We start from the raw sequence: 16,790 nt of genomic DNA, 5'->3' as shown, positions 1-16,790 counted from the left end.
TAATCAAATCCCTCTGGAATCTAGTGAAGTGTGCAAAATAATTCAGCAAAGTGCAAAGTTCGCTGAATCATACACTCAACTCCAAATCTGTCCGGCACCCTAGACTCCCTATTAGGAGGCAAGTTCCTTTTTTTGGCCGTCACTATGACTATGGCATCAACCAGTACTCCCTTGCTCTAAAATTCCCTATCTTTAAGTGCTGCGAGAATCCTGTCTGGTGTATTTGGGACTGGCTCAACAGAATCAGACTCCTTCCACATCCATAAATAGATCAAATCAATGCGGTCATCAGAAGGTGGAGTCATCTAGGACATAGACAGACCAGCTCCAAAGGCTTCCAGGAATATTAACTCCTCTTGGGAAGGGTTGTCAATAGACCAGCCACCCCTTTGCCTGAGGATCTCTAGAATGTATCCAAAGGAGAAGTCATCAAGTGGTGATCTTGGGGACCCTTCCCCTCATAGAAGTCGGTATCCTCCGTGACAGACTCTTAAGGAGAGTCTAAGTGCTTCTTTTTGTACCTTCTCTTCCTAGAGACTTCTTTGGCAGGATGTTCCAGAGAAGTATCGGAAGATATCAATATACCCCACTAGGTATCCTGCTGACTTTGTGCTGGCTGCCCCTGTAGTACAGGAAGTTCAGGCTGAAGGCATAAAGATGAGGTCTGGAAAGTAGGAGCCAAGAAGGGTGGATATATCCTTCATCTTGGAGAAAAGAAGAGAAATCTCTCTCCACTACATCGAAAGCAAAATGCTTCACAGAGAAAGAGAGCAATGGCTCCGAGAAGTCATGCTTCCAGACCATCAGCTCCCTTCAACCACAGGGAAAACCACTCGAGGCAGGAGTCGGAGATGGGCGGTCCAACACAGAGGCTCCGAGGGGCAGAGATGGCTCAGACAACCTGGGAGTAGACTCCCTAGATCCAGCGCTGACATTATGGCTCCGAGAATCATCCAGCTCCAACATGCTAAGGGTCAGTCCACTCAGAGATGGCATTTGAGTAGAAGATAACATGATCTTTGGATTCAGTGCAGACAGCTGTAGGATCCTTGGATCAAACTGCTTTGAAACCAAAGGTCTGATCGGAGGAGAGGATAGTACAGGTGGGGTAGCACTCATAAAGGTCTCAGGACCAGATGGGGTAGGAGCCAGGAGAACCCTCATTTGAATCTCTGTTGAGAGGAATGTCCTCATCACCCTATCCACAGCTGTTATGGTCAGACTTCTGGAGCAGGGACAGGAAGATGCAATGGATGAAGCCCTCAAATTATGACATTTGAGGGACCTGTCCAGAAGGGGAAATGGGAGACTAGAGGACACCGGATACAAGCAGAGACATCATCTGATCCATAGTACCTGTCTGAATGCTTCTTCGGATCTGAGGAGGTTGGATCAGAAGTTTTTGCCTATGGATTGAAGGGGTCAGACTGGAAGATTTTGCCTTTGGATCTGAGCAGGTCAGATCCAAAGGTTTTGAAATCTTAACAGGTGGCTCCATGCCCTGTCTCAAGAAATTTGCAGGATCCAGGGTTTTTCAGCCATATTCTAAACTACAAGAATAAAAAAAAGATTTTTAAAAGAAAATATACAAAAGAGAAAAAAAAAAGCAAAACGAAAGTATTAACAACAATGGTAATACAAGGTGTGATGGGTCCCTGCTCTGGGCCAGCAATCAGGGAAGCTCAATCCTCACCACTGACGGATGAGACAAGAGATGATCACTAAGAGCAAAGATGGATTCACACAGTATTTTCAGATGCAGCTCTCTGCATCAAGCACAATTTCCCTTAACAGCACACAGGGAGCACACTCCAGAACTGGGGATGGACTCTCCAGACGAACATAAAATTCCACACTGACCACTTTGGAGCTCTCTGCCCCTGTTCTCAGTAGGTGACACACACACACACACAGATATTTGAGTTTCACACACACATCTGAGAAAAGCTGGCAAAGATTTACTAGCTGTGCCCCTTTCTGCCTAGACTCTGAGGTAATCATGCTGCCACCAGTCATCTACACTTAGGCTCTTACAAATGGTACCCAATTATACTGTGGGCGATTTTTTGGATGAACGTAGCTTGTTGAGAGAGATGTTTGTCAGGTGTGGGTATCCTAGTAGATTGTTGGAAGATTTGATATGTGAAGTTCACTCTAAAAGAGTGAGAGGAATTTATAAACCCTTGTTAGTGAAAGGTGAAGTTATGGATGTGATGGATTTGGGGAAGGATGTTGGCACCTTGGACATTGGCCCCTTGAGAGATGAGGGGGTGGACTTACAGATGGTTATGGTGATTTAGTATCTGGTTCTAACCATCCCTCTGTATCCCTTAATCAAGGGTTGGATAAATTGAGTTTTATTACTACTTTCTCATTGGATGCCCCTCTGTTGAAATCTATTCTTATTAAGAATTGGTGTTTTCTTTTGGAGGACAACACTGTTAAAAATAGTGTGGGTGATTCGCCTTGTGTGGTATTTAGAAAGGGTAGGAATTTAAAAGGCATTCTTGAGAATGGGACTCCTAAACAATACCTCCCACACTGCGGCATGGTTAAATGTGAGGCTTGCCGTTGGTGTAAATATATTAATGTTAGTAAGTCCTTTGTTATACACAACAAAAAATATTACATTAACGGTAGATTTAATTGCAATTCAAGAGGGGTTGTGTATTTGAGTTCCTGCTCTGTATGTTCTGCGTTTTATGTTGGCAGAACAGAAAGACCCCTTAAAAACAGGATTTACGAACACCTGTATTCAATTAGTAAATTGAATCTGAGTAATACCTTAGCTAGGCATGTTAAAGATTATCCTACACATGGATTTGTCTTTCTTGTTATTGATAAAATTGATGACAATGTCAGGGTTGGACCAGTGTCCTTGAAGTTAGATGAGGAGGAACTAATTTGGCAACTGAAACTGTATGCCCAGGTCCCCCCAGGCCTTAATGATTTTGTTTCTATAAAAAGCATTTTAAGAATGAGGGCCCTTAATAGATAATAATTGTTTGTATATATTTTATGTATTTACATTTGTGTTTTTATTCCTTTTATTATGTATTGGTTCCTTATAAGGAAATGTTTCATGTATTTTCATTTTATCTAGTTATAGCTCTTTAAATGGAGGTATATATTTTTCTAATTGTTGGTGATGTCATTTACCTTGTCTATTTAAGCTTTGTATTAACCTATAACCCTTGTCTGAAGAACTTTGCTGATTACAAGTAAACAAAAGCGCTTACAATATTTTTTTTGGGACTAAGCGTGGTTTTTCCTTCTTTATCATTTCCTAGTTTGCTGTTTATTTATTTTGTTTTGGAGATACTGTGTAAAATTAATACTAATACAAATGGTAGGGTGTGACCAAAGCAGCCAGTGTCACAAACAAACAAGCACTCTCAAGAAGTTAAAAGTATTCTCTAAAGGACCAGCCACAATGAAAGATATTAAAATATTTAATGACAAAGAATAAAACAGAAAGCAGGAGAATACTGAATACAATAAAAGTACAGTTGTGTACACTTACCATAAAAGTAGATGTTCAAGTATATTCACTGTTGCAGTCATTACATTTGGGTTATCTGCTTGCAGGTAGCCCTCAGTCGGCCTAATTATCAAAGTCTTGGGTCCTGCGTCGATTGCTGTCTCATCTTCCATGACATCAGGTAGTCAGGGGTATAGAGCATGCAGCTGATGCCATTACATCAGTTTTTCTTGCCCCAGATGTCAGGTGCTCCCATAATGGGAAGCAATTATATACAAGGTTACACCTCCAACAAAAAGCAAATACACCAGAAAGCTTTAAGCATATTAAACAAGAATAGAGGTATAGTCAATAGACGTCAGGGGGCTGGAGGGAGGGTAAAGGACAGTTGTGTACACTTCTAATAAATGTAGATGTTCAAGTGTATTCACTGTTGCAGTCATTACATTTGGGTAATCTGCTTGCAGGTTGCCCTCAAGTCGGCCTGATTAACAAAGTTTTGGGTCCTGCATCGGTTGCTGTCCCTTCTTCCATGACGTCAGGGGTATAAAACATGCAGCCAACGTCATTACATCAGTTTTTCTTGCCCCAGATGTCAAGTGCCCCCCCAATGGGGAGCAAATAAACATAAAAACACAAAGGTATACTTCCAACAAAAATAAGATACACCAAAAAGGCTTTTAAGCATAGTAAAGGAAAGCAGAGGTATAGCCAGAAGAAGTTAGGGGGCCGGAAGGAGGGTAACCAGGACTGCAACAGTGAATACACTCGAACACCTACATTTATGGTAAGTGTACACAACTGTACAATGTTCTTCATGTTTCACTGTTGCAGTTATTACATTTGAGTAGATTCCCAAACCTATGGTTGGGAGAAGGAGTTTATATAGCATTAGGGCCAGCAATAAGGCCCTGCAAGACAGCAGTGGCAAAGCCAGCTCTGGATTTAGAGAAAATTGGCAAATGATAACACTTGGTGAAAGTATGTACAGAACTCCAAGTGGCAGCTTCTAGGATGTCCCTGGTAGGAACACCTCTGAGAAAGGCTGCAGAAGTAGATGCAGCTCTGGTGGAGTGAGATTCGATCCCCTGGGGGATAGGTTTTCCATGGTGCTTATAGCAGAAATGAATGCAATGGTTTATCCATTTAGAAATGCTTTGTTTTGAAATAGCCTTCCCCTCTGCCCCTGCAGCAAATGCTACCAGCAGTTGTTCTGATTTTCTTTGAGGTTTAGTCTTGTCCAAACAGAATCCAAGTTGTCTGTTCATATCCAAGGAATGCATAATCTGTTTCCCTTTGTTCTGTGGATTGGGAATGAGGGTTGGCAAATGAATGGACTGATTAAGAGCCACACTGGATGCCACCTTGGGCATGAAGGATGGATTGGTCCTGAGTGACACCCTGTCTGCATGAAAGATGATAAAAGGCTCCACTGCCATAAGAGCCTGTAGTTCAGATATCCTTCTAGCTGAAGTGATTGCTAAAAGGAAAGCTGTTTTCCAAGAAAGAAATTTTAAGTCTGCAGTAGCAGCTGGCTCGAAAGGAGGTAGAGTGAGTTTCTCCAATACAAAGTTAAGGTCCCAGGCAGGGGTTGGAGCTCTCCTGGGTGGTCTCAAATTTTTGGCCCCTCTGAGGTACTGCTTAAGCAGAGGATGAGAGAAGAGGGGAGGCTCTGTGTTATAATGAGCTGAAATGGCTGAGGCATGGATTTTAATGTAAGAAAAGGACAGGCCCTTGTGAAGCATCTCAGTTAAGTATTGCAAAATCTGAGGTAAACTGGGTGCCGCTGTGCTCATCCCTTTAGACTGGTTCCAGGCACAGAATCTTTTCCATTTTTCATCATAAGATTTTCTAGTACTAGGTCTCCTTGCCTCTAAGATGACATCCATCACAGGTTTGCTGAGGGATGACAGGGGTGAATTTAAGTGATTAGCCAGGCTGCAAGGTTCAGTGTTGGAAGCTGAGGGTGCCGAATTTGGTTCTCCAGCTGAGACAGCAGGGAATGAGTCTGAGGCAGGTGCCATGGAGATAACTGCAGCACACTGCGCAGGAGAGGGTACCAGTGTTGACGCGGCCAGTCTGGAGCAATCAAGATCATCCTTGGTTTGTCCTGTTTGATTTTTAGTAGAACTTTGGAGAACAGAGGCAGCGGGGGGAAGGCATAGACTGATGGGTTTTTCCAGCTGAAGGACAGAGAATCCACTTTCCAGGCTTGTTTGTGGGGAGTCCTAGTGCAAAACTTGTCCAACTGGTAGTTCTGGGGGAGGCAAACAGATCTATGTCTGGGCTCCCTCATTCGCTTATCAACATGTTGAAAATCCTTGGTTCCAGTTTCCACTCGTGTGGATCCACGAGGTTTCTGCTTGGTCCGTCTGCCAGTGTATTCAATTTTCCTGGCAAGAATTGAGCTTATAGGTGCACTTGGTAGCTCAAGGCTGTGTTCCACAATGCCATGGCTAGTCTGCAGGGGGGTAGGGAATGTGTAACCCTCCCCCCTGCTTGTTTATATACCACATAACCGTGGTGTTGTCCGTCTTTACCATTAGTTGTCCTGGAAGAATGTAGTCCTTGAAGGCTGTCAGAGCATTCTGTACAGCTAACATTTCTTTTTGATTGATATGTAGGTGCATTTGATTTGGGTTCCATTTGCCCTGAATGCACTTCCCTGCCAAGTGAGCCCCCACCCCCACCCACCCCATGCACAGTCTGATGCATCTGTAGTTAGGGTTTGGGCAGCAGGGGGTAGTGTGAATGGTAGTCCCTTGTTTTGGTGGCAGGCCTCTGCCCACCAGAGGAACTCCAGGCATAGGCAAGGTATGATAGGAATTATTGTTTCCAGGCTGTGAGAATGTTGACTCCATAGACTTTTTAGATACTACTGTAGTTTCCTCATATGCAGTCTTGCATATGGAATTAGAAGAATGCAGGAGGCCATGAACCCCAAGGTTTGCAGTATTTGTCTTGCAGATAGCAGGGTTTTGTGGCCACTTGTTTGAAGTAGCTTACCAAATGAATTTGCTTTTCTGGCGTGAGGTAAGCCATCTGGGCAGTTGTATTCAAGCTTGCACCCAGGAGTGTAATTTGTTGACAGGTAATTTGTTGACAGGGTACCAGTTGTGATTTCTTTTCATTTATGGTACCCCAGACAAGTTAGAACCCTTTTTACAAATGCCAGATGATTTAAAAAGCATGTCCTGGTTTTCTGCCTGAATTAGACAATCATCCAGGTATGGACATATTTGAATACTTCTTTGCCTACAAAATGCAATAACTGGAGCCAGGCACTTTGTAAATACCCTTGATGCAGTAGACAGCCAAAGGGCAGTGCAGAGAAGTGATAATGCATGTAGCCTGCATTGAAGCATAGGTATCTTCTGCAAGATTCACTGATTGGGATGTGCAGGTATGCTTCTTTTAAATCTAGTGTTGCCAACCAGGCGTCTTTGCCTAGCATAGGAAGTAATTGGTGAAGAGTCAGCATCTTGAATTTTGGAATCTCCAGAAAGGTGTTTAGAGTAGACAGGTCCAGGATTGGACGCCATGATTTGTCTTTTCTAGGTACCAGAAAATGTGTGGAGTAGAAACCTTGTCCCTTTTCCTCTTCTGGCGCCAGTTGAATAGCCCCCCCCCCCCATGCGTAAGAGGGACAGTACTTGTTTTTGAGCCTCTGCCCACTGATTTGGGGGCAGGTCTGGCCACCTATTTGGTGTTGGCAACGTGTGGAAATGAAATCTGTATCCCTGGGACACTATATTTAAAACCCATTTTTCCTGGGTTATGAGTTCCCAGTTCTTTGCATGAAGAGCAATCTTTTCCCCCAAAGGGGCGGTCAAAAGATAAGTGCTTGAGGAAGTCATTGAGACTGTTTACCAAATGGGGGTGTCTTGTTATTTCCAGATTTGTAAGTGGAGGCCCCCCACTGCTTAGTTCTGAGAGTCCCCTGGGGCTGAAACCTGGGGCTTTTGCTGTGTCTGGGTTTGGCTTGAGAGGACCTGGAATGGACTGGAAAGGACCAATTCTTAGTAGGCCAGTGCCTACTAAATCAAGGAGGTTGCACTTATAAAAGACCTTTAACAGTTTGCATAGATTTAGCTTTATCTTCCATCTTTTTAAGAACTTCTTCAGCCTTCCTGCCAAACAGGCGGTACTGATTTAAAGGAGCGTCCAACAATTTAGCTTTAACATGATCGGGCAAAGATTGTTCCTTAAGCCAAGCATGCCTTCTAAGCACAGACCCAGTAACAGCAGCCATGCAAGAGGCCTCTAAAGAATCAAAACCACATTGCAAAGTATGTTTTCCAACTTATTCAGCAGAATGCATTAAGTCCTGTAAATCTTTATTTTCCACACAGTCAAGAATCAATATTATTTTCTGTTTAAGCAGTCCAATAACATGATGCTGATATTTTAACATATTAAATTGGCAGTTTAAAGCTCTGACTGCTAAAGTTGTAGAAGTATAAACCTTTTTACCCCATCTATCCAGCACCCTGGAGTCTCTATCAGAAGGGGTAGGATTTTTAGCAGTAGAAGCCTTAATGCCCTTGGGCCCCTGAGAAAAAGTCTCTGGATCTGCAACAGGATTTTTGAAAAGGAACTTGTGGGACTCAGGAACCCTGTAGTATCTGTCAGGTTTACTCGGAGCAGGAGGCAGGGAATCAGGGGCCAAACTGGATTCCGAGAACACATCAACAATGTCTAGTACAGGAGGTATAGCCAAAGGCCTATGCTGAGGTAGAAGGAAATCCCTAAGCCTCTTTTTGAGAAATGCCCCCTTAAAGTATGTAAAGTTTCCCCAAAAGAAAAATCCTCAGGAGGGGAAGCAGAGGGAATATAATCCTCTGCATCAGAATCCTCATAAGTAGGTATGGATAAATCCAGAGCTTCAGAAGAGTCAGAAGAAACAGTATCCTGATCAGAAGATTCATAATCAAGCTCAGCCCTAGGCCTCTTAGGTAGGTATCGACTACCCCTGATTAGAGTTATTAGATTTTCAGCCATTTTAATCATTTGTTTTTTAGGCGTAGGGGCCTGAGGGTGTGGCCTGGATGCCGTTTAATTAGACATGGATCGAGATTTAGGCCTTACTAATGAAGGAGGTGTCGATTTAATATGCAAGTCGGTAGGCCTGAATACGCCCTCAGAAGCCGGTGCCTGCACAGCGGCTCCGGACCCATCCAAGGTAGAAACATACGTGGGTTCCTTAGTTGAAGTATCTCGCGGCATACCGGACTCCGAATGGGTCTCAGTAGAGGCCTGCAAATCAGAAGTAGTGGGTATCAGGGGCTGCAAAATCGCCTGAGTACCAGCGAACTGGCGACTGGCTTAGAAGTGTCGTCAGCAGTTTTGGAACTCGGCGGTCTGTCTCTGTCTTTATCTTTGCATTTTTTCAGAATCCCAGTAGTTGGATGGCTAACCGTCAACATTTCTGGATAATTAAACCAAGAACCAAAATATTTAGAAGCAAAAATATACAGACGACAGAGTGCGCTGATTAAATAAAGCACAAAACCGACAGCAAGGTACGTCATGGTCAGGGCCTAGGCAAAGAATACAGTACGAATGAAAATCTTTATGAGGTATTTGCTTTCCACAAGTAATGCAATTATTAACTTTTACTGACATCGGTAAGGAGCAAGAAAAAGTTTCCCTCAACAGGGCACTTAACTTTAAGTAGAAGACTTCGGTTCTGAAACTCAAAAACGAAAATTTCAGGAGTCAGCCAACCGGCACTTGCGAACTGCTTCTGCTTCGGGCACCACATGGCAAGAAAGATTAATGTAATGATATCAGCTGCATGTTTTACAACCCTGACAACCTGACGTCATGGAAGAAGGGACAGCAACCGACGCAGGACCCAAGACTTTGTTAATCAGGCTGAATGAGGGCAACCTGCAAGCAGATTACCCAAATGTAATGACTGCAACAGTGAAACATGAAGAACACCCAGGACTGCAACAGTGAATACACTCTAACATCTACAGTTATGGTAAGTGTACACAACTGTACTATGTTCTTCGTGTTTCACTGTTGCAATCATTACATTTGGGTAGATTTCCAAAGCTAAGGAAGGGAGGAGGCAATTAGATAGCATTATGACCAGCTATTAGGCCCTGCAAGACTGTAGTGGCAAAACCAGCTCTGGATTTAGAAAAAATTGGCAAGTGGTAATGCTTGGTGAAAGTATGTACAGAACTCCAGGTAGCAGCTTCTAAGATGTCTCTGGTAGGGACACCTTGAGAAAGGCTGCAGAGGTAGATGCAGCCCTGGTGGAATGAGGTCTTATCCCCTGTGGGGTAGGTTTTCCATGGTGCTTATAGCAGAAATGAATGCAATGGCCTATCCACTTAGAAATGGTTTGCTTTGAAATGGCCTTCCCCTCTGCCCCTGCAGCAAATACAACCAGCAGCTGTTCAGATATCCTGAGAGGCTTAGTCCTTTCCAAGAAAAATCTAAGTTGTCTGTGCACGTCCAAGGAGTGCAGTATTCATTCTCCTTTGTTCTGTGGATTAGAAAAGAGGGTTGCCAAATGAATGGACTGATTAAGGGCCACACTGGATACCACCTTGGGCATAAAGGAAGGAATAGTCCTGAGGGACACACTGTCTGCATGAAAGATGATGAAAGGCTCCACTGCCATGAGGGCCTGTAATTCAGGCACCCTTCTTGCTGAAGTGATGGCTAGAAGGAAGGCTGTTTTCCAAGAAAGGAATTTCAACTCTGCATTTGCAGCTGGCTCAAAGGAAGGTAGAGTGAGCTTTTCCAATACAAAGTTAAGGTCCCAGGCTGGAGTAGGGACTCTCCTGGGTGGTCTTAAGTTTTTGGCTCCTCTGAGGAATTGCTTCAGCAGTGGATGAGAGAAGAGGGTGGCTCTATTATAATCTGCTGAAATGGCAGAGGCATAAATTTTGATGGAAGAAAAGGAAAGGCCCTTGTGAAGCATCTCAGTTACATATTGAAGAATGTGCGGTAAATTGGGCACTGTTGTGCCCATCCCCTGAGCTTGGCTCAAGAAACAGAATCTTTTCCATTTTTCAGCATAGGATTTTCAAGTACTAGGCCTTCTTGCCTCCAGAAGGACATCCATCACATGCTTACTGAGGGGATGGTAACTGAGAGATCAGGTAATTAGCCAGGCTGCAAGGTTCAGGATTTGAAGCTGTGGGTGCAGAATCTGGCCCTCCTGCTGGAACAGCAGGGCAGGGAGGGGGTCTGAGGTAGGTGCCATGGTTCCAGCAGTGACACACTGCGCAAGAGGTGGTACCAGTGTTGGCATGGCCAGTCTGGTGCAATGAGTGTTGTCCTTGGTTTGTCCTGTTTCATCTTCAGTAGCACTTTAGGGAGGAGAGGCACAGGGGGAAAGGCATAAACTCATAGGCTTTTCCAGGTGAAAGACAGGGCTTCCACTTTCCAAGCTTGTCTATGGGGAGTTCTTGTGCAGAATCTGTCCAATTGGTAGTTCTAAGAGGAGGCAAACAGGTCTATCTCTGAGCTCCCCCATTTGTTTCTCAAAATGCTGAACATCTTTGGTTCCAGTTTCCACTCGTGTGGGTCCAAGAGATTTCTGCTCAGGTCTGCCAGTGTATTTAGCTTGCCTGGCAGGAATTGAGCTTGTAGGTGCAATTGGTATAGCTAGTCTGCAGAGAGGGTATGAAAGGGATCTCCCTGCTTGTTTATGTAACCCATAAAACAGTGGTGGTGTCTGTCTTTACCAATAATTGTCCTGGAAGAATGTGGTCCTTAAAGGCTGTCAGAGCATGCTGTACAGCTAACATTTCTTTTTGATTGATATGCAGGTGCATTTGACTCTGGTTCCATTTGCCCTGAATGCACTACCCTGCCAAGTGAGCCCCCCATGCATAGTCTGCTGCGTCTGTTAGGGTTTGGGCAGCAGGGGGTAGAGTAAATGGCAGTCCCTTGATGTGGTGGCAGGCCTCTGCCCACAACGGAACTCCGTCTTTAGACAAGGGATGATAGGAATCATTGATTCTAGGTCCTGAGAATGTTGACAACATAGGCTTTTTAGATACCATTGTAGTTTCCTCATATGCAGTCTTGCATATGGAATTAGTAGAATGCAAGAGGCCATTAACCCCAGGGCTTGCAGTATTTTCCTTGCAGATAGCTGGGTCTTTGTGGCCAGTAGTTTGAAGTAGGCTGTTGAATAAACTTGTTTCTCTGGCATGAGGTAGGCCATATGGGAAGTTGTATTCAAGCTTGCTCCCACGAATACAATTTGTTGACAGGGTACTAGATGTGATTTCTTTTCGTTTATGGTGTACCCCAGAGAAGTTAACTATTTCTTTAAAAATGTCAGATGATTTAGTAGTATGTCCTGGCTTTCTGCCTGAATTAGACAATCGTTCAGGTACGGATATATTTGAATATTTCTTTGCCTGCAAAATGCAATGACTGGAGCTAGGCACTTTGTGAATACCCTGGGCTCAGTAGAAAAGCCAAAGGGCAGTGCAGAGAACTGACAGTGCATGCAGCCTGCTCTGAAGCATGGGTATCTTCTGCAAGATTCCCATATTGGGATGTGCAGGTAGGCTTCCTTTAAATCCAGTGTTGCCAACCAGGCATTTTTGCCTAGCATGGGAAGCAGCTGATGAAGAGTTAGCATTTTGAATTTTGGGATTACCGAAAAGGTGTTTAGAATAGACACGTCCAGGATAGGACGCCAGGAATTGTCTTTTCTGGGTACTAGGAAAAGTCTACAGTAAAAACCTTGCCCCCATTCTTCTTCTGGGACAGGTTGAATAGCCCTGAAGAGAGAGAATCTGCTTTTGAGACTCTACCCACTGATTTGGGGGTAAGTCTGGCCAACCGTTTGGGGTTGGTAAGGAGTGGAAGTGAAATCTGTATCCTTGAGCAGGGCTTGGAAGGTTAAAAGTTAAGTCATTGTGACAGTTTACCACAGGGGGGGGGTGTCTTACCACTTCCAGCTTTGGAAGTGGGAGCCCTCCACTGCTTAGGTCTGTGACTAACTTGAGACTGAAGCCTGGGTGGTCTGCTGGTTCTGGGTTTGGACTGAGAAGGCCTGGAAGAGGCAGGAAAGGACCAACTCTTAGAAGGCCAGTGCCTACTAAATCTGGGAGGCTGTACTTGCAGGAAATCTTTAACAGTTTGCACAGATTTAGCTTTTTCCTCCATCTTTTTAAGTACTACTTCTGCTTTGTTGCCAAACAGGTGGTCTTAGTTTAAGGGAGCCATCCAGTAATTTAGCTTTAACATGATCTGGCAAAGTTTGCTCCTTATGCCAAGCATGCCTTCTAAGTACAGACCCAGTGACAGCAGCCCTGCAAGATGCCTCTAATGAATCAAAACCACATTGCAAAGTATGTTTTCCAACATGTTCAGCAGAACGCATTAAGTCCTGTAAGTCTTTATTTTCAGCACAATCAGGAATCAACATCATTTTCTGTTTAAGCAATCCAATAATATGCTGCTGATAGATTAACATATGAAACTGGCAGTTTAAGGCTCTAATGGTCAAAGTTGCAGAAGTGTATACCTTCTTACCCCTTCTTTCCAGGGCCTTGGAATCTGTATCAGAGGGGGTAGAGTTTTTGGCAGTAGTAGCCTTAATGCCTTTGGGTCCCTGTGAAATGGTGTCAGGATCCACAGTAGTAAAGTGTCAGGGGCCAGGCTAGATTCCAAGAAGGCATCATCTACAATGTCCAGTACAGGAGGGATAGCTAAAGGCCTATGTTGAGGTAGGAGTAAGAATTCCCTAAGCCTCATTTTGGAGTCAGAGTAATCCTGGCTTTCCCAGTGGAAATGCTCCTTAAGAGTATGCAAAGTTTCACCAAAAGAGAAATCCTCTGGAGGGGAAGTAGAGGGAATGGAGTCCTCTGCATCAGAATCCTCATAGGTAGATAAGGGCAACTGCTGGTCATCAGAGAAAACAGAAATTTCAGAATCCTGATCATAAGAATCAGAAGGAAAATCAGTTCTAGGGCTTTTAAAGGGAGAAGAAGGGTGGCTTCCCCTGATTAGAGTAATAAAGTTTCAGCAATTCTTATTTCTTTTTTTAGGCATAGGGGCCTGACCATGCGGTCTGGGCGTCGGTTTTCTAGGCATGGATCGAGTTTTAGGCCTTGAAGAAAAAGATGGTGTTGGTTTAATACGATAGTCAGTAGGCCTGAATACACACTCAGAAGCTGGTACCTGCACAACGGCTCTGGACCCATCCAAGGTAGGGACACATCTGCAGGTTCCACAATCAAAGAAGCACCTCGTGGCATACCAGACTCCAAATGGGTCTCAGTAGAGGCCTGTGAATCTGAAGTAGCGGGTATCAGGGGCTGTGAAAACGCCTCAATGTGTACCGGCGAACTGGAGACTAGTTTAGCAGAAGCGTCATCGGCAGCTTTGGATCCAAGCAGTCTCCGTATTTATCTTTGCGTTTTTTCAGAATGTCTGTAGTTGGGTGGCTTACCGAAGCCATTTCTGGATAATTGAACAAAGTACCAAAATATTTAGATGCGAAAATCAACCAACGATGAATAGTTCGAGGTTTAAATAAGGCACAAAACCGACAGTGAGCGACATTGTGGTCTGGGCCTAAGCAAGGAATGCACTACAAATGAAAACCCTTATGAGGTATTTGCTTTCCACAAGAAATACAATTGTTAACTTTTACTGACATCGGTTTAGAGCAAGAAAAAGGATCCCCAACAGGGTACTTAGCTTAGTTGAAGACTTCAGATCTGAAACTCGAAAATGAAAATTTCAGGAGTTGGCCAACCGGCACTTGCGAACTGCTTTCGCTTAAGGCACCGCATGGCAAGAAAGACTGATGTAATGGCGTCGGCTGCATGCTTTACACCCCTGACTACCTGACATCATGGAAGATGAGACCGCAACCGACGCGGGACCCAAAACTTTGATAATCAGGCCGACTGTGGGCTACCTGCAAGCAAATAACCCAAATGTAATGACTGCAACAGTGAAACACGAAGAACATCAATGGTTTCAACCACAGAGATATAAAAAATAATACAGTTGGATAGTTTCTCGCAGATGAAGAAAGCAATACTAAACTACTCTCACTAAATTTCTCCGACTGACTAAAGAATTACTGTTCCCTGACTACTTACTAAAGCAAAGCAAGCTGATGTGTGCTGAGTGTCTTACCACAGCAAAAGTCAGATGATGTCTCTTCTTGTCTGTGTCGATGTGCGAGATCTATGTCCGGTCAGAAATCTTCCTGTCAGATTCTGTATTTTTGTGAGAGTTCCAAAGAAACCAGATTCCGGTTAGAGGATGACATCACCTCTGGTCATCTGACTCTAGTACAATACACATACAGAAGATCAGTGGGGCAGCATCTGAAAGCTATAACACAATTTCAAACTTTCCACCATTTCAGGGTTCTCTGATAAACAAACATTTGATCAGTTACGATGATACAACCTAATATACCTGCACATATTCTTTCTGTCCAGCAGGACCTACTGTCGATGTATTTTTAACATGAGTAACTTTACAAATATTTTTTAACTCAAACATCTGTACACATCAGTGCAATAGCCAAAGAACATACAATTATTCACAAAACTCCAGCTAGCCATGCTGGCATATGTACACATGTACTGCCTTACTCTCCCTGGCTCAGATGGAACTAACTCGTAACATAACACAAGGACATACCTAAAGGTATGAAAATGGAAAAGAGACAGATTACCAAATTACTAACTATGGTAATACAGAATATTACACCATAATCATGTAAGGAAACAAGGGAGGATATATGGAAAGTTTTTTTTTTGTTTGTTTTTTTAATAAAAAGATCAGGAAAACTACATTTACTCTCAAACTCTACTACTCGAGAGTTTACACTGACCATGTCCATACATGAAGGCAGCAAACAAGATCTGGGGTGTGTTAGGGGACTAGTGCATTATGGATAAGGGAGGAGCTCAAGAGTTTCAGTGTTCCACAAGCTGGAAAAAGCAGCTGAGACAGATCCGAGGATCGAATCTGAACCCATTTGTTAAGGACTGAATGAAAATGACATCAGATACATTATTTTGTATACAACTAGTTACGAACTTACAGAAGAACCCTTGTGTGCAAACAGACTAGTACAAAAAGTAGCAGCTGTGGTATCTTGGTCTACAGTGTATCAAAAAATATTTATATGAGTGCAGAAATGAGATTTTTTTTAATGTCTTTCGCCTCCTTTATACCTAGTGACCACTAAGCCTCTGATGCTATAATTAAGCAGATTTATTCCTAGACTTTCTGTTGCAAGTCAATAGTGGCAGAAGCCATTGTCAAGGGAGTTATCACCGGACCTTTGTCTTTTTATAGTCTAACTTCTTTCTTTATGGCTGATGTATACAAGTACTGAGGGGAGAGCCTGCTAACACCTTCTTCTGCAAGCATATACACTTCCATAGACAAAAGATGAACATTACTATGGAGAAACAGTTTGGCATAGCTTAGTGTGCCCTCAAACCCACACACTGTATACTGTACACCTCATTTTGTTTTCCAGTAATTTTAAGCACAGCTACAAGCCAGGTCCACCATCCCCCCCGATGAGCAAGTTGCCACTGGCCCTCACTATGAACCTCCACTGATGACTCCACTAGAATTCAGGTCACTAACTGATTCAGAATCATCTGGGATCCAGTTTGGACTTTTTATCCCCCCTCTGTACCATGGAGGTGGTATAATGAAGTACGCTTTTTGAATGCAGCTATTTATCCAGCAAAAACATGTTCGCAATAGCAATTTAGTATACATAAGCAAAAAGCAACCAGCCTTTGACAGATTTCTAAGCTGAATGAATAAAACCACAGGAAAAAAATCACTTACTTCACTTAGAAATACTTCCATATCAGTTCCATTTTCAAACACAAATGCTTTCAAATCATTCATCGGAATATGGTTTTCAATGTACTTGGCAAACTTCTGTTCCTTCATGTTTATCTGCAGAGATAAAAAAGCAAAATTAAAGTTACTTATTCACAGTCATACAAAAATACTTTAAAAAAGGCAAGACTAACAAAATACATAGTATAACCACCAATTACTAATTGCCAAATGCATTAACTAAGGACACAAACTCCTCACTTTAGTACTGACTTAACATCAATGGACAACAGAGCCAAAAGTATCACAAATATAGAGCACAGTGAAGCAAAACCCTCATTAAAACATTGTTTCTTTTACTGCCAACACACTACACCTCACAGAATATTCTGACAAAAAGATCTGCTCTGAAGTCAAATATGCACATTATTGTTACATTGTTCACAAAGCAGCAAATGTTTAACTAAAAAATACTAAGCAGACT

The 16,790-nt window shown here is 43.2% G+C and overlaps 1 protein-coding gene across 1 annotated transcript in view; it reads right to left on the bottom strand.

Annotated features, from left to right (window-relative positions):
* The window catches only part of SMC5 (structural maintenance of chromosomes 5), a 3,018,525-nt gene that overhangs the window by 1,788,009 nt on the left and 1,213,726 nt on the right, over positions 1-16,790 (bottom strand). The window contains exon 15 of the mRNA XM_044064368.1: positions 16,310-16,423. Within this exon, the coding sequence (XP_043920303.1) occupies positions 16,310-16,423 (114 nt within the window). The remainder of the gene's footprint in view (positions 1-16,309; positions 16,424-16,790) is intronic.

This window comes from Protopterus annectens, chromosome 2.part2, assembly GCF_019279795.1.
Source record: "Protopterus annectens isolate FY-2018-M chromosome 2.part2, PAN1.0, whole genome shotgun sequence".
NCBI lineage: Eukaryota > Metazoa > Chordata > Ceratodontiformes > Protopteridae > Protopterus > Protopterus annectens.
This window is presented reverse-complemented; position numbering and strand designations above follow the sequence as displayed.